Genomic DNA, 27,761 nt, shown 5'->3' with positions numbered 1-27,761 from the left:
AGGAAGGCAGCCCTCCCTCCCACTTGTGTGTCGCCCCCAGGCTTACTCTGAAGCGGCAGAGAGGAACACATAACAAAGAAAACAAGTTACAGTCTCAACGTTACAGGACACCATCTCTTCTAAACTAGAAAGCTTTTTAATGTTTTGGTGCTACTGTGGCTATTTTACAAAGGTCATTCCCAACTTTGGGTTTAGCCAGATCAACAGAATGGTTTGGAATTTGCACTTCTCTTCAGGGGGAACAAAGACATCAATTCATAGTTAATGGAAACAATTTTTGTAAAGGGCCCCTGGCAAACTCATTCATTTTTTAAAAAAGGTTTTCCAAATTAAGGCAGCAGGCAAAATGAACGTTTGTTTAAAGTTTTACACCTTCAATATTAGTTTTAGATGGATCTCACAGAGACCCAAGAGTGCACAAACTTAGCTTAATCACTCACTAGCCACGTGGCCTTGAGCACATTATTTCCCTTCTCTGCTTCAGTTTCCTTATCTATAAAGTGGATGACGCTATCTACCTCACAGGGATATTCTGAGGAATAAATAAGACATGTATGTGCCTTTGGCATATTGCCTGGCATGTAATAAGTACTGGACAAAGGTAAAACATTACATTTGTTCACCATTTGTCTAGAATTTGCTACTTTCTCTTGATAATCATATTCTTGTTCCCTTCAATAACAGAATTAGTTTTCCCTGGGTGCATGGTTGCCCGGAAAGCGACCACATATCCCAGCTAGGTGAACGTGTGGCCACATGCTGGTCAGTGGTTGTGGGTGGAAACAATGTGTGCAACGCCCCAGAAAGGAAGGGGCTTGCCCTCCAGGCTCTCCTCCCTCAGGCTAGAACCTGAGGGTGGGAGTGGTGACTCTCTTCGACCAAACCCACATCAACAATACCCCAGGTCACAGTGGCCCACCGAGAGAGAGAGAGAGAGAGAGAGAGAGAGAGAGAGAGAGAGAGAGAGCGCGCGCGCGCGAGAGAGCGAGCGCGCGCGAGAGAGCGAACGCGCACGCGCGCCAAGATGCTGACACATCTGCAGGGGTCGGGGTCACCCCGCCCCATTTCCCCCTACTGGCTCTCTCATCTGCTGGGATTTCTACATTTGAGAAAAATAAACTTCTATGCTGTTCAAACTACAGTTGTTTGGTTTCTGTTAAAATGGCCAAATCAATACTTTTAACTGATTCTAGCATATTTAACTTAGTTCTAAATTATAAAGTTTACAGCAAAGAATCTTGATATTTATAGCCATTCTCTTTCATATTGATGATCAGTTACTTGATGTCAAGTCCAAGTTGGGGAAAGACAACCCTCTCCTGCTCCAGTCACAGCACTTCACAGGTGACAGGTGGGAACAGCTGGATGACTGTGATAGAAATCCAGAACTAAGTGACCAGCAGCCTTCTAGGGAAGGGGCTGTTGGGGAAGATCATGGGGTTGGGGCGCAGGGTGAGTGGGGCTCCCGCTCCTACAGACATGGAAATGGGCCACCCAATACTCCAGGGTCAGGGATGGGAGCCTAAGACTCCCCTTTGGCAGCATCCACCTACCAGCCTGAGGTAGTTCTGTAGCATCTGAAGAGGGATCATTGATGCATAAGTCACACTACTGAGGCAGCCTTCTTGGGGACCTGTAAGAAAGCAACACACAGAAGCAAAATTGGCTCTTCCTTATTAAATGTAAATGATCAAGACACAACAAAACTTCTCATAAAAGATACAGTAATGTTTGTTGACTTACGTAGCCAGAGCTGACATGTGACCAAGAGGTACCTTTTGTCTCACCATCGTGAAAATATTTCAACACTCTGAACTGGCTGGTAAACCACCGCTGCTCCCCAGACCTCTCCAGCTGCCCTTCCTTCCCCTGGGAAGCCCACCCATCTCTCCTGTTCATCACAGCCAGGGCCTTCAGATTCCAGCTGGAATACTAACCGCTAGTATCTGCTCCGATCCCTGGATTCAATTTTATTATTTATAAACAAGTGCTATCAGAGATAATCCCAACCCTCTGAAAGTTCTAGCCTGGGACAGCATTCGCGCACAGTTCTGGGGGTTACCCTTTATGTTCTTTCCCAAACTCTATCTCCCTCACTTGCCTCCCAAGTTCTGCTACTCTCTCAATACACTGCTTGAGCCTGAAGGAATTTTCTGGGATAACCTCATACTTTTTTTTTTTTTCCCTAACTTCAGTAAGTAGTTCAAACAATAGAATACAACTTTTATTAGCTGAACTTTTAAAGAATCCATTCCCAAATATGGGAAATGCATGATAAAATCCCTTTTAGAGTTAAGGGCTGAGAAATGGAGTATTCCTGTAACACTTACTAGCTATGTAACCCTAGACAAGAAAATCAATCTTTCTAAGCCTTAATTTCCTTGTACGTAAAATGAGGGTAAACAGAAATACTTATCTCAATGGGTTGTTATATGGATTAAGTGAATTTATACTTGTAATGTGCTATAAATGATAGGGCCTTCCACATAGTAGGTGTTCACTAAACATTACCCGTACCATTATAATAATCTTATTCATCATACACTGGACTTGACAGTAACAGAAGGCATTTCTTTTAACATGGTCTCTTGTCACTCTCTCAGTACATTAAGTTTAGCTTCTGGTTTGTTCCTAATGAGAGAGGTGATCAGAATCGCAGCAATCAATGGTCAGGACGGATATCACCACAGGTGTCAGAAACATGGCTTTTGATTTTTCCTCTTCTTAGTGAGACTTTTCAAAAAACATCGAATTACTTAATAGAGGGGGTCACACATGCATTGCTGGAGAACACAGGACAGAAACATGCAGATTTAAGACCCAGCACCACGACACCTCATGAAGCCAACACTCTGTCAACAGCACCTCAGTGTGGACTACTCTTACCTGATAAAAGCACAGTGACTCGCTCTGCTTTATTCTTCTTCATAAAGTCCCACGGGGACTGGGTGAAGCTCTGACCTGCTGACCATGGCACATTTCCTAAGTTCAAGAAAACGAAATAAAATGTCAAAGAAGCTTCAAAGTAATTTTTCTTATAAGGGACAATATACAATCTCCTGTGGAATCCAGGGTTTAGACTGTCAAAAGCACACACAGAACATGTAAAGCATCACATAGGGGTTAACTCCCTAATACAATGTCTGTTAAAGGTCAAAAGGCAAGCCTTCAAAGAAGAGGCTTCTCCAAAGCTGTTTTTAGGAGTAAGAGAGAAATCTGGAGAGCAAAAATATACGAAATATTTCTAGGAACAAAGCTGATGATAACTTTCCATGGTTCTTCCAGTGCCTGCTTCACAAAGTCTAAGCACTTTGAATGAGGTGAAGTAACAGGTCCTTTATGATCCGCTCCCTTTCCAACAAATTTTTAGATTCCAGAAAACACAGGTTACTTCAGGGGCTCAGTATAAAGGAAGCCTTCTCACAGTCTGGGCCCTCTGCTCATGCCTGCTCAGAAAGGGTGCCACTTCCTTGGGGTCTACTCTAGGGACGGATTAGTAGGAAGTACTTGTTCCGTCCCTTCCCATCCACAGATCTTAAATTCTTAAATATTCCCACCACACACACACACTCCCCACCTGTAACTCACTGCTTATCTGTTGGCCTGGGTCCCTTTAATCTAGTTAGGTGATATAGTAAAGTCACTTATATACATACATTAATAAATAATGTCATGGTTGCCCGTTATCAAGTGGATATAATTAGGCACTAAACTAAGCCCTTTACCCACAGAAGCCAATGACCTTTACATCTGAAATGCTACTAGGTGCCCTACACAAATATGAACACTGGCACCATCAGGCCTTAGCATCCACGGCTCACAGAGGTAAATCTCTCTGATGGTGGTAAATATCCATTTGCATATGCTTGTTTCCAGATCAGCTGGATGAAGGCTGATGATGCAGTGTCATTTTCTTCTGAACAAGTCTGTGCTGATTTCATTTATTAGACTCTTGGGCACAACCACACCTTGAATAACAGTTTGTTGTGTGGGCAAAATGTGTTCCTGAGAATCATTTATGACATATTATCTTAATGTAATTATTTAACTATACAATAATTCTACTGTAAGAATTGTAATTATATTAATGATCTTGCCAAAGATCAATAAAATTAAATTGTCATGAATTATCAGCCTTAAAAACTAGTAAAATACATTTTTGGGAAGTGATTTAGCATCTATAAATTAACAGAATAAAACCCTTTCTGCTATAATAAGCTGATATATTAAAAGCATATTTAAAAGGAAACTCACCGTTTCCTCAACCCTGATTATTCTTATGCAACAAGTGCTGTTGAAAATATGCAGGCTTTCCTATCACACAGACTGGGATTTGAATCTTATCTGCTTTGTTCCTTTGCTGTGTGACCTCAGGCCTACAAGGTGACCTCACCTTGTAACTAGTTATTTGTAGAATGAGTCTGTTGTAAGGACTTGTTGAGGTGCTGTGTATAAAGGGTCCAGCACAGTTCTGAAATAATGGCAGGTTCCCCAAAGATGTTAGTTCTCCTGGTTCAAGAGGAAACAAACTAACCAGAGACATTTATAGAGCACTTACTATGCTCACCAGAAAGTAAATCTTACAAGTTCTTCGGAGTCTGTTTCATAGTGCCTATCAAACAGAAACAAGCAGTTATCACCCTCACTCATCCCATGTGGGAGCTTTGATCAGATCTTCAATGAATAGGGCTTCTTCCAACTCTAGACTTCACTAGGACTCCTGTCCTGGAAGTAAGGTGTTCATGTAGTACAAGCCCTGGCCCAGCCCAGGTACAAATCTGGAGCTGTGTTCAGAACCTGTGCACCAGCAAGCAGCTACAAAGTGGTTTGTTTCTTGCATTTATCAAAACAGCAAGTGGAATCACAAACCTCATCAAGGGCTTTCTTGTTCTTTACTCTCTGAGTATTATCTGAGGTATGAAAGCATTTTTTCTACTAACAGGCAACATTATGTAATGGCCGCATTGTGAATAATCAAGTTTTTTAGCACCAGCAGCTGCCACAAGTGAGCTCTCATTGTATTTAATCAGTGAACCAAGTATCAGGTTATGGAGCTCATAAACATAAATAAACCCAGAAATTTAACTTTCTCTCCATCACAGGATTGCTGATACCTAGCATGATGGATCGTACACTGCTTGTCCCGAGGCCAATGCTGGAGTCAGTGGTGTTATTAAATGTCACATCTTCCAGACTCCACCATCCATCAGATGAGATTGCTTGGAAATGATTTGTCAGAGCTTGACTCACTGCTTTTGAAAAATCATCCCATGATGTCTGTTTGCGGATATTTAAAGCACATATTGTGTTTTCGCATTCAAAGTCATCGGAACCATAGCTGCCTGGTTCAATCTCACCCACTGAAATCCTTAAGGGTATTTTAAGAGCATCTGTTGGAAGAATAAAAGAATTAAGGGGAAAAATCTTGATAGGAAAAAGCAGCAAAACTTATATAAAACAAGCAGATATGAACATTTTAAAAACAAAGCAAAGGGCAGCTCTCATGTTTCTTTAGATACTATCAACCGAATGTTCTCCTACTGGAGTAAACTGGTCTCCCAAACTCTTCACAGCTTCTTTGGAACCATGTTGCTTGAAATATTTGTCTTTCCTTGTATCTTTGGCCTTTTGTACTTCATTGACTCTTCCCTTCAGCAAGACTCTCAAGTTCTTTAAAAAAAAATCTGAGAAAATGAGAGCCCTCTCTTGACCCTAAATTCTCTATATTGCCCTTTCTCCTCACCAACCTTGATAACATCATAAATAAGGCAGGTTCCAGTTGTAGAAGTCACTGTGCTTAGGATAGTGGCTTTGGACTCCTACAGACCTTGGTCTAAGCCTCAGGGTCAGCCTCCTACTAGCCCTGTGTACTTGGTAAACTGATCTCTCTATACCCCAATTCCTTCTACAAAATGTTAGGAATGTGCTATTAAATTATTATGAAGACTCAGTGAACACATGTTTGAAATGAATTTAACACACTAACGGTTATGTGGTAAATACTGGTGAGTATTTAGTAAATAGTAAACAGTGCAGTCGAAGCTTTTTAAATGATCTTTCCAATCTCTGTGACACCAACTGACTGAGGCCCCACCAAGCTATGCAGCACCCCATGCACTCCAGTTCTCACGAACTGAATTACGTGCTCACCAAGAGTCACTTGTGTTTATTCCCTAGTCTTTTATGTCTGTCGAACTCATTACTGTAATTACTAAATTAAATATTCCATAAACTGATGAAATGACTTACTCTTCCTATAAAATTGAAGTTGGACACTTTAGAGACACTGAACAAAGGAGGTGCTAAAAAAAAAAGTTGGGGCGCCTGGGTGGCTCTGTCGGTTAAGCGTCCGACTTTGGCTCAGGTCATGATCTCACGGTTTGTGGGTTCGAGCCCTCCATCGGGCTCTGTGCTGACAGCTCAGAGCCTGGAGCCTGTTTCAGATTCTGTGTCTCCCTCTCTCTCTGCTCCACCCCCATTCCTGCTCTGTCTCCCTCTGTCTCAAAAATAAGCAAACATTTAAAAAAATAAAATTAAAAAAAAAGTCACCTAAGGAGTTATGGATTAGACAACTACATAAAGCTAGAAAAGATTATCTTTGGGGTGCCTGGGTGGTTCTTGGTTTCATATCAGGTCATGATCTCACAGTTCATGAGTTTGAGCCCCATCGGGCTCTGAACAGTGCAGAGCCTGCCTGGGATTCTCTCTCTCTCCCTCGCTCTCTGCCCCTCTTACTCACTTTTGCTCTCTCAAACTAAATAAATAAACTTAAAAAAAAAGAAAGAAAAAAATTATCTTACTTAATTTTTTTTAAAAGTTTATTTATTTTGGGTAGAGATTGAGCAGGGGAGGAGCAGAGAGAGAGAGGAAGAGAGAGAGAATCCCAAGCAGGCTCTGCACTGTCAGTGCAGAGTCCCACGAGGAGCTCAAACTCATGAATCACACGCAAGATCATAACCTGAGCAGAAAGGAAGAGTTGGACACTTAACCAACTGACCACCCAGGTGCCCTGAAAAAAAAGATCGTTAAGTCCTCAAACACTAGAAATCACAGATGAAGCATAAATGTGTGGTTTGTTCAAATAAGAATATGTGCAATTTCTATTAGCAAAACCATAGTAAAGTAAAAACCTGTACCTAAAAATTGATGGAAGAAATCCCTATATGTCAAAGTTAACACAAAATGTTTAAAATGTATATTTTTAGGATTCCCTTCTTCAACTGGCTTTTTCTATTAACCAACTACTAGATTAGTTTATTTTCCAATTATCAGTAATTCTCGGGGCACCTATCAGTTGATTGAGCGTCCAGTTCTTGGTTTCGGCTCAGGTCACAGTTTGAGAGTTCGAGCCCTGCACTGGGCTCTGTGCTGACTGTATGTATGGAGCCTGCTTGGGATTCTGTCTCCCTCTCTCTGCCCCTCCTCCACTTGCTCTCTACCTCTCTCCCAAAATAATGTTAATAAATTTAATACGTTAAAATAAATGTTAAAAAATTTAACTATCAGTTCTCATCAATAGCATATGACACAACTGATCTCTCTCTGTTCTCTGATATGCTCCTGCAAGATTCCCTCATGCTCCCTGGTCACTCTTTTATGTTGTTCCTTTGCTGGTCCCTTCACATTTTCCATTTTCTTAATGATAGAGTGTTGCAAGGCTCCTTTCTCTTACTTTTTCTGTCTGTGTTCACTTCCTTAGTGATCTCATCCAGTCCCATGACTTTAAATATCATCTATAAACTGCTGACTCTCAGATTTATGTATCCAGCTCGTACTCATCTCTGGAATTCCTGCTGACTTGGCATCTCGACACAGATATCCTAACAGACATCTCCAATTCATAATTCCAAAATGGAACTCCTGATCTTCAGTAGCAAAATCTGCTTCACCCACAGCTTTCCCACCCCCCCCCCCCCGACTTTGACAGGTGATGGCCACTCCATCCTGCCAACTATTCAGGCTGAATACCTTGGGGTTATCCACAAATCCCTTCTCTCTCTCATACTGCAGGTTCAATCCATCAGGAAGTTCCACTGGCTCCACCTTCAGCTGTATCCAGAACCCAACCACTTTCCACCACCTCATCTGTGACAATCCTGGATTGAGCCGTCACTGTCCTCTCTCACTGGAAGACGACGCCAAGGGCCTAACATGTCTCCCTGCCTCCGCCTGTGACTTCCTATGTCTACTCTCAACAAAGCAGCCACAGATACTATGGAAATGTACATCAGATCCCATCACTCTGAAGCTCGAGCACGGAGATGGTTACCTTACAATGACCTACAAATTTCAGCCAGATCAGACCTCCACCCCCATCCCTTCTTGTAACTTCTCTCTCCTCGCTCATTCAAAACCAGCACTCTGCCCTCCTCACAGTTCCTCAGACATAGCAGGTATGCTCCTGCTTGAGGACCTCTGTCCACGTGATGATGTTCTCCCTGGAAATCTCTTACCTGAGGTATTGACATCGTTGCTCTGCTCACCCCCTTCAAGTGTTTGCTTCAATGTCTTACAAGGGGGCTCTTCTGACCGTTATTTTAAAAACTGAAACCCAGGGGCTCCTGAGTGGCTGACACTTAGTTTCAGCTCAGGTCATAATCTCACGGTTTCATGGGTTCAAGCCCCACATCAGGCTCTGTGCTGGTAGTGTGGAGCCTGCTTCGGATTTTCTCTCTCCCTGCCCCTCCCCAACTCACACACTCTCTCAAAATAAATAAATAAACTTAGAAAAAAAACAAACACACAAAACCCAAGCTGAAACCCATCCTCATATGCCCAATCCTTAGTCTTTTCCGTAGCACATATCCCTGTCTCACATACCATATAATGAATTACTACTCATGTTTATTGTTCATTTTCTGTCGCAATGTCAGAATGTAAGGTAAAAACAAATTATTGATACAGTTGGCTGATTGGATGGATTGATAATCTCGATATAAGAAGTCATAATATTTTGTACAATCTGAAACTCCATATTCCATAAACCCACATGTGAACCTTTCAGAACATGTCCTGAGGAGTATACATTCTTAGAGCTGGAAGAGACCCAAAAGATCATCCATTACCTTCACAGACAGGTAGGCAACCAGGGGTTGAGAGATAACCAACTTGCCTACATTCATCTGATCAGCTGATGGCAAAGTACCCAGCCATGACTCTTCATACCCTATTAGTCTCATGTCTTAGAGACACAATCTAAGTCAGAAGAGCAGTAATTATTTAAACACTGTCCAAGGTCATTAAAATACAATGAGGATCTAGCATTATTCTATTTAAGATTTTTTAAAATGTTTTTTATTTACTTTGAGAGACAGAGAGAGTGAGCGAGCAGGAGCAGGGGAGGGACAGAGGCAGGGGAGAGAGAGTGGGGGGGGGAGAGAGAGGAGGAAAGAGGGAAGGAGGGAGAGAGAGAGGGGGAGAGAGAGAGGGGGAGAGAGGGATGGAGGGACAGAGAGGGGAGTGGGGGGGGGGTAGAGAGAGAATGAATCCCAAGCAGGTTCACACTGTTAGAGCAGAGCCCAATGTGGGGCTCAAACTCACAAACCATGAGATCATGACCTGAGCTGAAACCAAGAGCTGGAGGCTTAACTGACTGAGCCACACAGGTGCCCCAAAGATCTAGCATTATTTTAATAGCAACTAATTCTGTAAAAAGCCATTCTACATGGAAAAAAATAATTACCACATTTATAACCGATAAAATGTTTTTGTAGTTACTAGGGTTCAAAGAAGGCTGAGCAGAGAGTAAGAAAACCGTAGCTGGATTAATCTTTTCCCACCATGCCAGAGGTGCCAGCAGTGTGGGTGAAGAAGGCACCAAGCTGCAAATGGCACTCACTCAGATTCTCCAGCAGATGCTTGCAGTCATCAGTGGCGACATCGTGCGCGGTCCGATGGCACTTATCTTTTCTTTCTGGCTCAAGCCCTCCGTGCATACACAAGATTTCCAGGCAGTTCTAGAAAGGCAAGAGCTCTATTACATCATGTCCAAATGAATAAACTCAAATGAAAAATCCAAGGGAAAAGTCATTTGCCTGTAACGAGCAAATCAGAAATTCTCTGCCAGACATCGTATTTCAATTCCAGCAATCCAAATACACACATTAATCTACACACTGGCTCAAAATGGAAAGCAAAGAGTGTGCTTCATTCAAATGTGAATCACAGGACCAAAACACTGCTCCACAGAACAGCCTCTTAGGTTTCAAGAGAAAAAGAACAGATTACTAATCATTCATGCTGCAGAATGAAATTAAGAAAGAAATTGGCTTCAGCAGACAGTATCCTTTTATGGTAATTTGGCAATATAAAGCCAAAAGACTTTGCTATAGGTGGGTGCTCCATGCTGTATTCTAGACAATGAACTGTTTCCCTAGTCATGTAAGTGCAGGGTTCCCATTGTAACAACTCTTGTCTCACGGTCCTCACAAGCACATTTATAACTGAGATCTTACACTTTTATTTTTTTATATGAAAAATATGAACACCATGTTGATTGAGTTTTTAGAAAAACATTCCCAATATATTGAAGTTATGTGCTCTCTCTTTTTCAGCTCTTTCTTCTATGTTGCTTCAGGAAGTCCCCATCAAAAAGTATCAGTAACCTATGAACTGAAAACTCTTAGTTCTCCAAAATTTTTCAAAACAAAGTAAAGACAATATATGTACAAACATTTTCAAGTAAATAACTGCACAGCAAGAAATAACATCAGGATATTTATTAAGGACCTCTGCTAAATCAACTTTTACTACTTGATGATTTGTTTACTTATTTCCCACCAGAATAAGCACAGAACTGAATAGAACAGAAACCATAAAAGGAAACAAACATCCAAATAAGCAATATCCTTCTCATCTCTCCCCTGCAAACACGCATTTGCGGACGCGCGCGCACACACACACACTTTGGGCTGATTTCACTTCTGACAACAGTAAACCAGGTAGTCTGAAAGTCTACGGATTTTGCTGTAAAACATCACTTTTCTATTTTATAAAACACAAAACACACTTTTCCCTTCCTTTATGTAAATATTTTTTATTGGCATACACTATCCTCATAGAAAAGTACACAAGCTTGAAGAAGTATCACAAAATGAACATAACTATGTAAGGAGCACTCTGGAAGCCTTCTGTATGTTTCATCTAAATCACTAGCCCCACCCTTCTCCCCCTCGGGTAACTCCTAGGATGATTTCTAATATCAGAGACTGGTTTATCCAGTTTATAAACTTAATATAATTGGAGTCATACTGCAGTTTCACTTTTATATTTGGCTTTTCATTCAACATAATGTCTATAAAATTCATCCATATGCTGGGACTAAGCATAGTTTATCCTTCTTTTAAAAAATTACTGTGGGATATATGAACGTACCACAATTTACTTGTTAATGGACATCTGGGCTCCACTATGGACATTCTAGTACACATCCTTTGACAGACATATGTACACATTTCTGTTGGATCTATGTACATAGTTAGACTGTTGGGTCACAGGATATGCATATGTTGCTCTAGGTCAGTATATACTGCAAAGAGCTTTTAATAAGTGGCTAAACTCCACTCCCACCAGGAGTATGTGTGAGTTCCAGGTGCTTCACATTGCCCCCCAAACACACTTTATATATGAATTCATAAAGAAGTACAGAAAATCCCCTAAAGGTCAAAGAGAGAGAGAGACAGAGAGAGACAGAGAGAGAGAGAGAGAGAGAGAGAAAACTAAACCACAAATTAAGTGAAATTTGAATAGGAAGCCAGTGCTGGTCTGAGGGCAAAGCTAATGTAGGCAATCTTTTCAGATGCTGGGGAGATGGGAGAGTAGGTCTTTGGACCTCTAAAATGGAGGAGTTGAACCAGAGGTATGCCTGCAAAGGGAGTGGACAAGAACATTGGTTTCTCACTGCCCCTGCTTAGGTTGGAGGGATCTCGTCTAAAAATTGTAATCGAAGTCTGTTTTTCATAGGTGAGTCTGGGGTTCAAGTTCAAAAACTCCCTAAGACAAGAAATGAGCTCAGAACAAAGTCAAATATATAAACAACAGTTCTTATCAAACTGTTATGACTAATTTGTATAATACCAGCAAATGCATCTGATAGTAAATGAGAAATTCAGAAATGCTGATTTAGAAATTAATTTTAATGAGAAATTAAGTAAGATGCAATCTGAGCACTAATCTTTGTGAATTCCCAGATAAGAGATAAAAATGATACATTTATTATGCAAGTTAGTACTTGCAACAAAAGCAGGTAAGAGTCAAAACAGACCTGGATCCTAATTCTGCCAATATAAATGATTTTATCTATGCTTTTTGCTAAATCATTTAACATTTTTCTGTTTCAATTTCCTTATCTTTATTTAAATATCTAGATTTCATATAGCTGTTATGTGACTTAATGGAAAAGATGCATAAAAAGCTCACATTCTTGGCATGCACTAAGCTCTCAATATTTATTAGCTGCTGTTAATATTATAATCAGTGTAATAATCACCAGTTAGAAATATTCAATTAAATGGTGAGGAATTACAGCACATCAACAAATGTCACTGATATCAATATAATTCTAGGTGATGCTATTTCAAATTATAAAGGGAAATAATAAAGGATTCAACCAAAATTCCTTTTTTTGTTAGTTAATTTATTTTTTGAGAGAGAGAGGGAGCAGGGGAGGGGCAGAGAGAGAGGGAGAGAGAATCTCAATCAGGCTCCACACTGTCAGCACAGAACCTGATGTGGGGCTCAAACTCACGAACCATGAGATCATGACCTGAGCCTAAATCAAGAGTCAGATGTTAACCAGGTGAGCCACCCAGGCTCTCCTCAACCAAAATCTTGAAGATTCTTTTACCTCAGACCTTCAAAGTGGGTTGTATATAGTTTTTATTCTACTCAGGTAGGTCAGTGGGCAAGAATATAAGCAGTGACTTTCTCTATGAGGAAGATGTCAGTCCCCATGAGGATAGCAGGAGATGCATATCCAAACCCATTACAAGTGTGAATTCTATGCCATGCTGGCTCCATGGGGAACACGAAGAGGTTGAAAGCCTCCACCCAAATGACACTTTACAAGCACCACCATAGCAATTACTTGAGTGCATAGTAAGTTCCAGGCACAGTTCCAACACTTTGCAAGTACCTAGTGTTCACTAATCCCCACACTTTAAGGAAGAGGAACTAAGCACTCTACCAGGTGCTCTGTTAGAATTGAGGGTGGGAACTATGAGTAAGGTAACAGTTCTGCTTCTCATGGAGGACCACAGGGTGTAATACAGTCATGGGGAGAATGGCACTGAGGTGATGTCCCAAGTTGTACTATGTGGAAAAGGAGGGAAAAGTGGAGAAAAGAATCTAAGCTCTCTCCGTGATGGACACCATTTGTGAAGAGGATAAATGCTATGATGCCAGTCACTGCTACTGGAAAGTAGCAGAGGGAGTCCCAGGGGCCTAAACCAGGCAAGAGGTTCTACCCAAGTGATGTTGAGCAAGAGATCTGGATGAATGGATTTAAGCTAAAGTTCTACTAATTATGATAGAGATACATCTGTTATAAAAGAGACTTTAAAAAGCAGTGGTTTGGGGCGCCTGGGTGGCGCAGTCGGTTAAGCGTCCGACTTCAGCCAGGTCACGATCTCGCGTTCTGTGAGTTCGAGCCCCGCGTCAGGCTCTGAGCTGATGGCTCAGAGCCTGGAGCCTGTTTCCGATTCTGTGTCTCCCTCTCTCTCTGCCCCTCCCCCGTTCATGCTCTGTCTCTCTCTGTCCCAAAAATAAATAAACGTTGAAAAAAAAAATAAATAAAAAATAAAAAAGCAGTGGTTTAAGCTTAATGTTTCCACTTACATCCCACTTGCCAGAACATAGGTAGGTGGACTCATTACCTGCAATGGAGGCTGGAGAATGTGGTCTTTATTTTGGGTGGTCATGGGTCCAGAACTCTGCAGGATCATCATAGGGGAAGGGGAAAGGTGATGTTGAAGGTCAATGACCCATCTCTGTCATGATCCTTGAAGGAGAGTGGAGAAGCAAGGTAGAAGTGCCAGGGAGACTAAGTAGAAACCCCAAGTCCAAAGAGCTTGATATACTACCAAAGTCAAGGAAGGGAGCTGGGAATCTGACATTGGGCAGAGGGAGGGAGAGCACAAGCAATCTGCAAATGCACAGGTGGGCCAGTGTGGGTGCTGGGAACACCCTTGGGTTGTGGGTGTGCCCACTGCCTTACCAGGCAGGGGAGTGGGAGGCTGTTAAAATGGGAAATAAGCAAGAAGGTAAATTTAGGGGAGACTGCCCAAAGATGAAGACAATCAGAGTTAGCTGTGAAGGGCTGAGTTGGCATGAAGATATGTTTTCTGTAGGCATAAGGATATGCTCAGGTAGCAAAGTGCCATGACAAGCTTGATTCTGAAAAGCAACTGGTGCATTTGGTGATAGCAAGATCGGTAAGAAAGAACTGTAATAACAGTCCATTCACTCATCAATTCAGCAAATACTCAGTACTTGCAGGCCAGAGACTCTGCTGGACACAGTGCATACAAAGATGGAAAAGTGATTTTTTTGGGAGGAGGTGGAAAGAGAGACAGGCATGCAAATAATTAAAGTACAAGCACTCTAAGTGAAGTGTGGAAAGGTGCCCTGGGAACACCTAGCTTCTGGAAGCCTGGATTTAAGCTGAGAGGTTTTCCAGGCAGGGAAGGGTCAGGACAGGAGAAGAGGCCATTTGAGGTAAAGGGAACAGCAGACACAAAGACAGGGAGAGAAGAAAGAGCACACGATGTTTGCACAGCAGCCCAGCAGTGCCTGCTTAGAGCACAGAACACATTAGGGGAGGAGACAGGAAGTGTCTCTGTGGAGTGAACTGAGTCCAGATCAGGAAGGGACTTGTCTGTCATCATAAAAACCTAGCACTTATCCTGGAAGTGATAGAGCCTTGGAAAGATGCTGAGCAGGGAAATTACATGAGCAAGTTCCCCTGTCTGAAAGGCCCCTCTCATGGCAGGCTAACGGAGTAGAGAGACGGCAGATGAGGAGACTGGCGGAGTCTGCACAAACTCGGACAGTGGACGAGGAGGGCTCCCCCAGGGTAGTGCCCACAAGGTATGGAGGAGGCGACATATTCAAAATTCACTTGTGAAGGAAAAAATTCTGGAGTTGTACCAATCATCTAAGTTCATTAAGTTAGTAAAAAGATGGAGCAAGTAAACACAAATGCCAGGTGATGGTGCTGCATTAAGAAAGAAGGGATGTAGCAGACTGGAGGAGGACAAACATGGGAACCCAGTGACGCAGCCACGTGAAGCTGTGTGATGGAAGCAAACATGAATATGATGGTCAGTAGGGTTACCATACAACTGCCCAAACTGGTACACCTGCAAGAGTAAAAGGGGGGAACTATTAATAATTACACTAGGATGACAGGCATAAATGGCGACTGTACTGGGCAAAGGAACTTTGCTGCTCTACTTATCAGCCCTGTAAACTGTGTCCCTCCTGAATAAGACCTTATTGGATAAAATCAGAAAATGAGTAGGTAGGGCTAAAGATAACATTTTGGAATCTCTATAGATTATAACTGGGACAAAGTTATACATATATATAAATATATATGTATTTTTTATATGTATATGTATGTATATATATATATATTTTATATATACATATATATAAAAGGTACAAAGTGTGAGGAACAAAAGGGTCAAAACCCAGATCCATGAAAGATGTTAGTGGAAAACACAGAAGAGTCCATGTCTCAGGTGAGGGGTGGAGCAGGACTCTGGTTGGCTAATTTAGATTAGAATCCTTTCGGGGCGCCTGGGTGGCTCAGTCGGTTAAGGGTCCAACTCTTGATCTCGGCTCAGGTAACGATCTCTCGGTTCATCAGATCCAGCTCCACATTAGGCTCTGTGCTGATAGGGTAGAGCCTGCTTAGGATTCTCTCTCTGCTCCTCCTTCACTCGTGCTCCCCCATCTGTCTCTAAAAATAAACAAACTTAAAAAAATAAAAATAAAATAATTCTTTAGGATCCTATCAGTTAATCCGTCCTGCTCAAATTAAGCAAGGACGCAATACTCTGCACTGAACATTCTGGAATAAATGTCAAAAAATAACAGTGTTCCCTTTGTTTACCAACAGCTGAGTCAGTCTGGCTTTTCCAAAAATGTTTTTATAAAAGTTAAGGGGAAAAAAGGAAATAATCATGGAGAATTAAAAACACAAAAACAGATTCCAAAGAACAGATTTCTACTTATCATGAACAACATTCTAGCTCCAAAGAGTTGGTCCAACTTCATAGATATCTTATCTTTCTCCTTTCCTAGCCATCTACTCAACCACATGTGACAAAGAAGAAATTAATGACTCCTATCATCTTTTTCTCTGCAGCCATGACCCAAGGAGAGGGAATCTAAATCTTGGGGCCCCATGTGGGCCTCTATACTTGAGACACACACCTCATCCAGACCACCCAGACGGGATGGATACTACTGTGTGAGAGGAAATGCCTGGTGCTCTCTGGCTAAATGTATCAGGCACAACAGAATCCTAATACAATATATGAATGGCCTAAAGATGGTAACACAAGGTCCACTGCCTGACCAGAGGATAGCAGGCTTGTTCATCCTACAAGATGCTGGAAATAAATGTCTGGAAGACAGGCAAAAAAAAAAAAAAAAAAAAAAAAAAAAAAAAAACCCAAAAAAACAGGTGTGGAGATTCATGAGTTCAAGCCGTGCGATAGGCTCTTTGCTGACAGCTCGGAGCCTGGAGCCTGTTTCAGATTCTGTGTCTCCCTCTCTCTCTGCCCCTCCCCCACTCAGGCTCTGTCTCTGTCTCTCTCTCTCTCAAAAATAATTATTTAAAAAATTAAAAAAAATATATAGGACCAGCCAATTGTAAATGGAGTGTGGGAATTGCTTATGGTTAAACAAAAGAGAAAACCTGGTCATCGAGTTGGAGTGGAAGTGGGGAAGGGGCAGTGTTCTGGAAGCAGAGTCTGCATTAATAGTAAACATGTTAACCCAGAGAGACTAAGAGCCTGAGTGACAGGAAGCCACCAGCTTTGGTAATACACATAAACTAGAATTATAATTGGGAGGACACACACAGTCCTCCCAAATAATCTCATTGTATGGGAACCTCAACAACAGAGATACCAAATTCATAAAATGTTCCTAATAGGTTTTACTTGACATGTAAAGGGCTCATGACACCAGTTTCACTAAGAACTCTTCTTTCTATTCGCCCTGAGATAAAAACAAAGGTTTGTGCTCAGTGATTAGTCACAGGCCAGCTTTAGAGAGAGGTACTCCTATTACCAAACACTAGATAGTGATTTGTGTAAATTGCTTAACCACTGGGAGAAAGACCAAGGACTAAAGTGGGAAAAGCACTGATTCGGGAATTTGATCTTCCGTGAACTGATCTTAGGAAATTAGGTATACTATCTTCTGAGACTTGATTTTTTCATCTGCAAAATGAAGGGGTTGGCCTGGGTGAGGTATGTCCCTTTGAACTGTGAAATCCCACAGTTCTTTACTGAATGGCACAAGAAAACTGAAGTCATCTTCTTGGGTAATGACATACTATTACCTTACGTAGCTCAGACACATATATGCTGCTTTACAGAGGAAAAATATTCATTTTTTAATCTACTGTGGTCATGATAGAATCTTTCACCTACATGATGATTAACTCAGAATTGTAATTAATTTTTTCAGAAAATTAGTCTTAGCAACTAGTTGTAAATGAATTACCTCTCTGGTGAACTATCTCAGTCAGGATATGAACACTGTGTCAGGCCAACGATGCAAAAGTACTTTCTAATACCTTTGATTAGGAAGGAAGGCAGCATGGTACAGTGTGAAGATAATGAAATCAGGCAATCTGGGCTTCATTCCCAACTTCTCTCTACTACTCCCTTCAGGGTTTAAATGTCCTAATCATAAAATGAAGAGGCTAGACTGGAAGATGAAATATCCATTCCAGGGCTAAAAAAAAAAAAAATCATTTTAATCTATGATTTTACTCAGCAGTGTGTGAATGTTGTCAGTCATGATCACTTTTAAAAACCTCTCTTTAAAAATTTATCTTATGCCTCTTAAAGAGAATACAGGAGGAGTCTATGAGAGAAAGTGTCCTCTTCCCCTTTGCTCAACAATGACCAAGTATCTACATGCACCAGGGGCCTGGGGATCCATGAAGATACCATCCTTGATCACAAAAAGCAGCAGGACTAATAAGGAGTTCATAATAAAGGAGTTGAGCAGCAACACAAGTGCCCTACCCTGCAGGGTAACTCACCCTAGGGAGTGGTTTTTCTCTCTCTGCCTAGCTTGAGAGGTTCAGCAGCTGAACATTCTGGATCAGTGATGCTCAGGTTTTCTTTTGTTGGCTTTTTTTTTTTTTTTTTTTTTTTTTGCCTCCAGGTTGTGTGTGTGCACAACCCCACTATCAGTAGCACCTTGCATTACCTTCAGATTTCCTTGAGGGGGTGGAAAGAGGTTGAAAACAACTCCTTCAATGCACCCTTCCACCATCAAATGAGATTCACGGTCTTAGATTAATGGTGCATTTTCAAATTTTTTTTTTTCAACGTTTTTATTTTTATTTTTGGGACAGAGAGAGACAGAGCATGAACGGGGGAGGGGCAGAGAGAGAGGGAGACACAGAATCGGAAACAGGCTCCAGGCTCTGAGCCATCAGCCCAGAGCCCGACGCGGGGCTCGAACTCACGGACCGCGAGATCGTGACCTGGCTGAAGTCGGACGCTTAACCGACTGCGCCACCCAGGCGCCCCAAATGGTGCATTTTCAAATGAAAACTTTTCGCATTTCACATCTTTGTCTCTTAAAAACTTTGATGTCATATGTACTGCATCCCATTCAAATCAAGACACGTCTATCAAGTTCACAAAATTTTTGTACTTTTTATTAAAGCATGAAATGGAACAAAACTAACAAGCAATACCTCCACAATGAACTAAATCATGCCTTTTTCTCACTTAAAAAAAAAAAAAAAAAAGAGGCCCAAAGTGAACAGCTTCTGTTCTAGATCATAATAACAGGAAGTTACCCAACCAGGAGCTCCAAATGCAATTTCTAGCTATTCCCAGAGATCTCCATCTGGATGAACCTCTCACAGCACTTAAATCCAGCATGTCTAAACCCACGTTCTATCTTGTTAATCACAATGACGCCTCTTCTCTTTCCAGGAATGTCATTGTTCCCCTTCGTGTCAGCTCCCTCTTTTCCTGCATCTCATCTGTCTTCAATCCATGGACATTTCTGGTCTGTAATGTGTTTCATTATTTCTACCACTCTCTTCATCTTTCACCTAGTCTCTCTCCCTGCCGCCAATTGTTTCATGACATAATCTTCTTTAAGTTGTTGCTAAAGTAATCATTCAAACTATAGAGCTGATTGTTTTGCTCCTTCATACAAGACCTTTCAATAAAGCCCCAAAACTCCTTAAAATGTCACTGAAGCCCATGCCATCCCAGGAAGCTCCCAGTCCCATCTTACTTCTCACTACCCCTCATCAGCTCAGCCAGTGTTCAGCCCACTTCCCTGCTCCCCGTCTCTGTTCCCGCTGCTCCCAGATCTCAACTACTCTCCAACCTCAGTGATGAGTGGCAAAGTTAACCCCCCCTTGCAAGGCCCAAATCACTTCCATTGCCTCCAGAAACAGCCATTTCTGAGCCTAACATCCCTGAAACTCTGCTTCTTGAAATACGTGCATTGTCTTTTTTCAAAAAACAAAATAAAATTTGCATTTTTATAGTGTTCCAAGCACATGTCCATTACCATTGTTTTAATTTTTTGTGTTCTCTTATCCTACACTTGTCTTGTATCCTATACTCTTGCCACTGAACTAGCAGTTAGCTAATGGTATAAATATCCCTGCAAATATTAGCTTACACAGTGCCTTGCACTCAGGAGTTTCCTAATAGCTTTCTATTGCTAAACTATATTATCGCTAAACTGATCAAAACAGAAAAAAGAAACATGAGTGAATGGCATACTATATTGTTTTCTTAATAATCAGTATCACTTTCTACTCTGATGAGTGAAATATCGAGCTCCCTCTTACCTACCAGTAAAACAGCACTGGAAGGATGTAAATGAGGCAGTTCAGAGTCAAGGGCATGCATTTCAGTCTTGGCCCTCACTCTAACTAGTACCAAGGCCTTGGCCTTTGAATCAAACAATCCAGTACACTAAATCGACACCAAACTCTTTCTCCTAATTTTACAAGACATAAAAAAAAATTAAATAAATTTCTGAAATTACTCTCACATTTGCTAAAAAACTCCAAGTACGATTTTTTGAAAAAGTCTCATATATGGTTGACTGTAAATACTACTGGACAGAAAAAAATTCAGTTCATATTGGTAGCTGATCATCTCTTGCAATAGTTTTCACTCAGTTTCCAATCATTACATTGAAATGCATTCAGTCAATAGCAGACAATGTTGTCACTTATCAAGTTACAACTATGCAATGAGGCCAGCGGCCATGAGACACACCTTAAAACCTTTTGAAGCAGCAATATGGGCAGCGGTCCAGCCTTCTCTGTCAGCGTGGTTAATAAGTTCTGCAGGAACAACAGGCTTGGATGTGCCTTCAGGACTCTCTTCTCCTTGATCCAAGTCAAAGACAACTGACTCAGACTCTTCCTCATGCAAAGAGTTTCTGCAAGCTGGTGCTCTATGGTACATAAGAAGCTTGAGGCTGTCCACATTACCAGTGTCTACAGCTGCGTGAACTGGTGTCCAGCCATCCTGAAGATAAAATGACCAGGAGGAAAGGATTGATTACAACGTTAATGTTGAGAACAGTGTTATTTAAAGTTCACCTCTAAATGTTCTTGGGCATGAACCACTGAGCTGGGAAAAGCAGGCATTCCAATCCTGAGTATCATTGATGAGCTGAGTCAAGTTCACTGACCTCTGTCAATTACCATATTTCTCAATGCTATGACTCATGTTTGCTGTTTTGTAAGACTTTCCACTTAACAGTTAACTATTTGGAGTGAACAGGTACTGTCCAGGCTGGTAACTATGGACTACATATGGCAAAACAAAATCTCTATATAGAATACAAAAGAGAATGAACTTTAGCATAAAGATTTTTAAAAATTTATATCCAAGTAGGGTATTATTAGTAATGTACTAAATGAATGCTGCCATAATCCAGTTTTACTTATAGGGCAGAGTCCTAACTGGTGATCTTAAAGTTTTATGTCAATGATTCCTGAAGGAAAAATTCTAGATAATAAGGAAAAGGTAGACATATAGGAAAAACAAAGCCAAATAACCTCATGAGGTGTCTATGTGCCCCTATTGAGAGTTCTGGGATTGCAGCTAGAAACTGATAAATGCAAGCTTAGGAAATGTTTCAAGTAAAATTATTAGGCCCATTGTCTAGCATACATTACTGTGAAGCCTTTAGCATTGACTTAGCAGGTTGCTAGAGTTGTTAACTCAGAGCTCTTTCCTAAGGCAGTGGTTCTCAAGTGTAGTCACCAGACCAGCCAGCATCAGCATCACCTGGGAATTTGTTGAAAATGAAAGTTGTTAAGCCTCAACCCAGACCTAATGAATGAGAAACTCTGGAGGTAAGGCCCAGCAATTTGTGCTTTAACCAGCCCCCTGGGTTATTCGGACTCCCTGAAGCTTGACAAGCACTTTTCAAGTGAAAATCTTGGTTCTCTTTCAATCTCTCATTTTTATATAGGGTCTTCCTTTCACTCAAGTACCTGTTTTCATTACATTTTTAAGACTTTCATAAAAGAACAGAATTATTTTGGTGATTTGTTGTTTGGGCTTTATTTTCCTTTTGGCCTATTTTTTTTCATGTGGTATTTCATATTGCTATGTTAAAAATCTTTCAGTGAGCTAAAGCACACTTTTTTAAAATAATGGGGTAGAAGGCAGGAGAAAAACAGTAAGCGGTAACAAGGTATGTTTATAGTGAGTCATCTGATCATTTGCTAAAGCTTCCCTTGATAAAGTAGATTTTTCTCTGGTTCTGTACTTCATACCCATGAAGTTGACTTGGCTAAGACAAGATCACGGCTGTGCAGTAAATGGAATACCTTATAGTCCTTAAGCATACACCAGAGCTAGGTAAAGCATTTCATGGCTTGTTCTTTGTTGGGCTACAGACACCTTTATTTGGTTTTCAGCCTTAATTAGGCACCAGAGTGTAAGTGCTCTTGACCTTCCCTAGTCAAATCTCTTGACTTTTTCCTAATTTTTACATTACAAAGACTATGTAATCATTCCTGAAAAACTTTCAATTTACCATTCTCCTTTGATTTCTTATTAAAAGTCATAAGAAATAATTATTCCCTTAAGATCCTCTATCATTACTGTTTATCTCTGTATTTTGGAGCCTCTATACTTCTAATGATAATTAATTCAAAGGGATACATGCACCTCTATGTTTATAGCAGCATTATTTACAATAGCCAAGATATGGAAGCAGCCCAAGTGTCCATTGACTGATGAATGGATAAAGAAGTGAGATATATATATGGAATATTAGTTAGCCATAAAAAAATGAAATATTGCCATTTGCAATGACATGGATGGAGCTTGAGTATAATGTTAAGTGAAATAAGTCAGAGAAAGACAAATACCATATGATTTCACTCAAATGTGGAATTTAAGAAACAAAACAAATAAGCAAAGGGAAAAATAGAAGACAGAGACAAATCAAGAAACAGTCTTAACTACAGAGAACAAACCAGAGGGAGGTGGATGGGGGGTGGGTTAAATAGATGATGGAGATTAAGTAAGGAGTGCACTTGCCATTAAAACAAAAACAAACAAAACCCACAGGATTTAAGGGTGATCTATAAATTAGATAATGCAGCTTTTTATTCTAGGAAATCTTAAGGATGTTTCCTATGAGAGGAATACACAACACAACCAATTCTCTATTAACAGAAGTAATCCAAGGTTCAGATAACCTTTGGAAATTGAATGTCTATACTTGTCTTTCATTAAGAACATAGGGTAGGATGGTGATTATTATACCTTAAATATTCTAGGAAGCTGCAAAAACAAAACTAAAGTAATTCCTGAGCCCAATGAAGAATGGATCATGATGGAAGTTCCATAACTCCTAAAGCTCACAGAGGGTCCCATCAGAGAAATGGATGTCAGTGTGCACAGGGCAGATTCCTTGGTCTTCAAGTGGTTCACAATGAGTTGATGAAGACAAATTTGGGAGGGCTGACTGAAAAGTTTGTTTCGAATGCATTTCTGTGTACATTTTCTGAGCCAAAAGTATCATCCAAGGACTCTTCCATGCATCAGACTCCAAAAGTCTGCAGTTTCTAAATCTCTTGGACTTTATCTGTGCACCTTGTATAGGAGATAACAGAACTGTGTGGGATGGAGTCAAGAGTGACTTGGGGTCTAGTGGATTTCTACACACAGTGCTTCTAGTTCTGAGGCAAATTAGACAATGACCCTGAACTCTGTGAGGTGCTGCATGATCTTAGCAATAACAAACATCAGTCAGAGGAAGAACAGTGAGCACAAATAACCCTCCTCTAAGTACTGACAATGGGCACTGTCTTGTGACAAAACTCCCTTTTGTTTGTACGTGTTACAACTGACTCCTATGTTGTAATTGATGGTGATGGTGACCATGGGGACAGCTGACATTTGTTTACTGCTCACAATTCCCAGGGCACTTATACCAACTACCTTATGTAGATAAGCTAATTTCACTTTAATACCCTAAGACTCATTTTGTAGAGGGGTCACCCAAGGCACAGAGAAGTAACATACCTTGCCTAAGCTCACACAGCTGTGTGTAGGCATGGTCCAAGCCCAAAAAGGTTTGATTTCACAGCCTGATCTCTCAGGCAATATGCAGCAGTTTTATATCACCACCATTGTCACTACTGCAACAATTGATACTTCTGTGGCTCTTTATACGATGCATCCTGAAAATATATCTAGAATTGGACCAATCCCCACTGTTTCTACCCCTCAACCTTGATCCAAACCACCATTACTTTTTCCCTGGAGTAAAACAAGATTCCTACGGCTCTCTCTTCGCAGCTGCTCTGCCACTCCTACAGTTTATTCTCAAACCTGCAGCCAGAGTGACTCATAAAAATGAGTCAGTTCACGTCCTTGCTCTCTTCAAAGCTATCCATCCGACGCCCTTATTCCAAGTCCTTGCCAATGGCCCACAAGGCCCTTTGTGGTGGGCCTCTGGCCACAAAGATCTGCCTGCACTGCTCTCCTGCCTCAGTCCTGGTACCCTGCTCCCATCTCTTCATGGCGCACACCCTTGCTTCCTTCAGGTCTTGGCTCAACTGTCACATTTTCAACAAAGACTTTTCCCACCAACTCCTCTGAAGTAGTGCCGACCCCAGGCATTTCCATCTTCTAAACATCCAGCTACTAACTATTTACTTACTTGTTTACTGTCACCCCTCCTGCCCCATGAGGATATAAGATCCATGATGGCAGGACTGTTTCACATCCTGCTGTCTCTTCTGTCCCTAGCATAGCTAGTGCTCAGGAAGTATTTGTTGAGTGAGTAAAAAGTACACCTCCATTATATCCCCTGATTCTGAAAACAGCCAGGATGCAGGTATTCAGTTTCCTATTTTACAGTGAATAATCTGAGGTTCAGAGGATAAAGGACCAGTTAAGCTACCAGACAAGGCTTTTCATTAGCAGATGCTCAAACAGAAGTCAGAGGTCAGACACTGTCCATATCTGATATCCTAAAAGCAACACCAAGCAGCCTCTATTTTAGTAAAACTTTGGTTTGCGAGCATAATTCATTCCGGAAACATGCTTGTTATCCAAAGCACTCTTATATCAAAGCGAATTTCAAGAACCATTGGCTCAGTTGTGATCATGTGATGTTTGTTATCGTGTACTACTCTTATTGCAAGACACCGCTCGTTTGTCAAGTTAAAATTTATCAGAAATGTTTGCTCATCTTGCAGAACACTTACAGAACAAGTTACTCGCAATCCAAGGTTTTGTTGTATTTTGTTTTTCTAGCTATAGAGTTGGCCGACAGGGTAAATTATAGTACAAAACCCAAAGAATTGGTACTCACTCTGGTTTTTACACTTCGATCAGTTCCAGCTTCCAATAAGAGTTGAATACACTCCTTACTTCCATTTTTACAGGCCAAATATAGAGGTGTCTGTCCTTCATCAGCAGCATGATTAATGTTAGCATCATATGAAATTAATAATTCTACACACCTAAACACAAGATCATGATTAATTACACTAAAACTGGCTGGATTTCTGAAGCATCTGACCAAGATGTTAATTATAGAAAATAATGCTAAAGCAATTCTGTATCTTCCTACATCAATTGTTTATATATATATAATATATTATAGATAGATAGATGTGTATCAATTACTGTGGGTCTTATTTGATGGATACTGTTTTATAGCAAGGCTAGAAGCTATATTTTAGCCACAAATTTACCCCCATGAAAATTTTAAATAGCAGCATTGGTCAAGTGCTAAAACTTGGTTTTGACACTTCTCTGTAAACAACTTGTAAAAAAAAAAAAAAAGTGCTTGCAGTATGTTTAACTAATTTGGATGAATGGTGGAACTGTGGTTGACATATATATTATTTGTGGTTCAAAATCACTTAAACCTTGAAAAAAGACTGCTGAGTCATTCTGAGATTTTCACTTGAGAAAATAATTATAAATAGCTCAGACAGCAGGGCACCATGTGCCTCCACTATAAAAGGCAGCAGGGAGGCAGAGAAAAGGGCTGCCTTGGGGAGAAGAGACAGCAGAGGCTGTCCTGTCTCCTGAAGGGGGACTAGTTTACAAGGAAAAAGACATCTAAGCAGAAACTCACTGCTCTTGAGAATCAAGGAGGAAAGAAATGAGGTAAATTCAAGACTTCGTAGCACTTAGTAACTGGCTAAACACCCAGAGCTTGTATTTGTAAAATCAGATGAGAATAAACGGAGTAAAGAGGGCTAAATCATAATCAAATTAAGAAGTAATTTACAAAAAAAAAAAAAAAAGGCAATTTACACCATATTCATTTATTTACTTCAGATATATGCTTTTCTCCCTGGGCTTTTCTTGAAAATATTTGGTTTATTCATATATATTTAAAACTTAAGTTACATATTGACGTTTGTTTGTATCTCATACACATTTAAACTAATCAACCCCTAGAGGTCTTCCTTTTTGCAAAGCCAACCATGCCTGCCTTCCTAGGACTCTATAATTTCCAAGTAAGCTGCACTACATATTGCCCAGTGACAGTAAACGTAAAAGCGTAGCCCTGAAGAAAAAATCCCTTCCGGAGGACTCAGGATACATGCAAAACGTAATGGCAAAACCAGTATCTATGGTCCTCAACAATAAGCTCATGAGGTATGCATTAGACATACAGAAAAAATATTATAATTTAAGGATGCATTTTGAATATTTAAGAATTACATTTATAATAACAGTGTGAACCTTACAACCCATATTATAGGAATCAAGAAATATGTTAAAGAACATTTCTATCAGGATGGTTAGATAAAAAGTTGAAAACAGCTTTACATTCCCTACACAACAGTTCAGCACAGGAAGAGAAAGCAACTTAGTGACATTCTATTTGATTAAACTATGACTCTTAATTTTAAAAAGGCCTGTCTATATTCAACTGACTTGGTAAGCTACTGAAGAAACCTGCTAAACTTAAATGTATTTCCATTGATAGGTTCTTTTAGGCTTCTGCTCTAATTACTTTTAGTATGAAAAGTTACTGCTTCAATTTTTTTTTAAACGATAAGACAAGGTGAATATATTGAGATTTAACACTGAATCAACTGCCAATAGGAAGTTAAGGTTATTTTAATTAATATAATTCTAGGATTTTTTTTAAATGTTTATTTACTTTTGAGAGACAGAGAGACAGAGCATGAGTGGGGGAGGAGCAGAGAGAGGGAGACACAGGATCCAAGGCAGGCTCCAGGCTCTGAGCTGTCAGCACAGAGCCCAAAGCAGGGCTTGAACCCAGGAACCTTGAGATCATGACCTGAGCCAAAGTCGGTTGCTTCACCAACTGAGCCACTCAGGCGCCCCTAGGATTTGTTTTTAATGCCATCATAAGTAAAAAAAAAAAAAAAAAAAGCTTTTTTTGGTGTTGGGGTAATGGAAAACAGTGAGTAACAGTCTTTAAAACAGTGTATTTTATCACCACATATATGTTGATAGACTATAGATTATCTTCTTTAGAAGCAAGTTCATTCATGTGAGGTTGAAACATAACTTATTTCTCTTCTTTACTGCCCTCATATACAGCTATTTACCTTTTAAGAAAAAGAGCAAATTTAGGATCCTACATTGCATTTAAATCCTCAAATATACTTAGTGAATTTATTTGCCAATGGATTTGAAGCACTAGTTTACACATGCAACCAGAACTAAAATATGTGTGCAAATTATAAAAAGACTCTTTTCATTGGGGTGGGGGGGGAGAATTAAGAGCATCACTTACTTGAAATGTCCCTGAGCAGCTGCGGCACACAAGGGTGTGAAGCCATTTGTATCAGCAGCATTGACTTGGGCTCCTGCATTCAGCAGCAATCTCACACAGTCTATGGATTTTAATAGAAAGCCATTTACATTCCCCATTTAGAGTTATGGTGAGCCAAATTCTAAACGAGCTCTATATAGATGCTAAACTCAAAGGACCTCTCCCATGCACAGTCCATCTGACAACTCCATCGTGGTGGATATGAGACTCCACAGACT

The 27,761-nt window shown here is 40.6% G+C and overlaps 1 protein-coding gene across 11 annotated transcripts in view; it reads right to left on the bottom strand.

Moving 5' to 3' along the window:
* Positions 1 to 27,761, bottom strand: part of CTTNBP2 (cortactin binding protein 2) — a 149,823-nt gene that overhangs the window by 35,652 nt on the left and 86,410 nt on the right. For all 11 annotated transcript variants that reach the window (XR_015245348.1, XM_086691745.1, XM_086691753.1 and 8 more), the window contains 7 exons: positions 27,505 to 27,604; positions 25,087 to 25,237; positions 20,511 to 20,765; positions 9,839 to 9,956; positions 5,115 to 5,390; positions 2,887 to 2,982; positions 1,554 to 1,633 (listed from right to left, as the gene is read on the bottom strand). Coding sequence is in view for 10 of the 11 variants with exons in the window: in XM_086691745.1 (XP_086547871.1) it covers positions 1,554 to 1,633; positions 2,887 to 2,982; positions 5,115 to 5,390; positions 9,839 to 9,956; positions 20,511 to 20,765; positions 25,087 to 25,237; positions 27,505 to 27,604 (1,076 nt within the window). In the remaining variant the exon portion in view is untranslated. The remainder of the gene's footprint in view (positions 1 to 1,553; positions 1,634 to 2,886; positions 2,983 to 5,114; positions 5,391 to 9,838; positions 9,957 to 20,510; positions 20,766 to 25,086; positions 25,238 to 27,504; positions 27,605 to 27,761) is intronic.

Source organism: Puma concolor, chromosome A2 (assembly GCF_028749965.1).
Source record: "Puma concolor isolate L17-30 chromosome A2, mPumCon1.1.hap2, whole genome shotgun sequence".
In the NCBI taxonomy this organism is placed as follows: Eukaryota; Metazoa; Chordata; class Mammalia; order Carnivora; family Felidae; genus Puma; species Puma concolor.
Note: the sequence above shows the minus strand (reverse complement) of the source record. Positions and strands in the feature narration are given on the sequence as shown.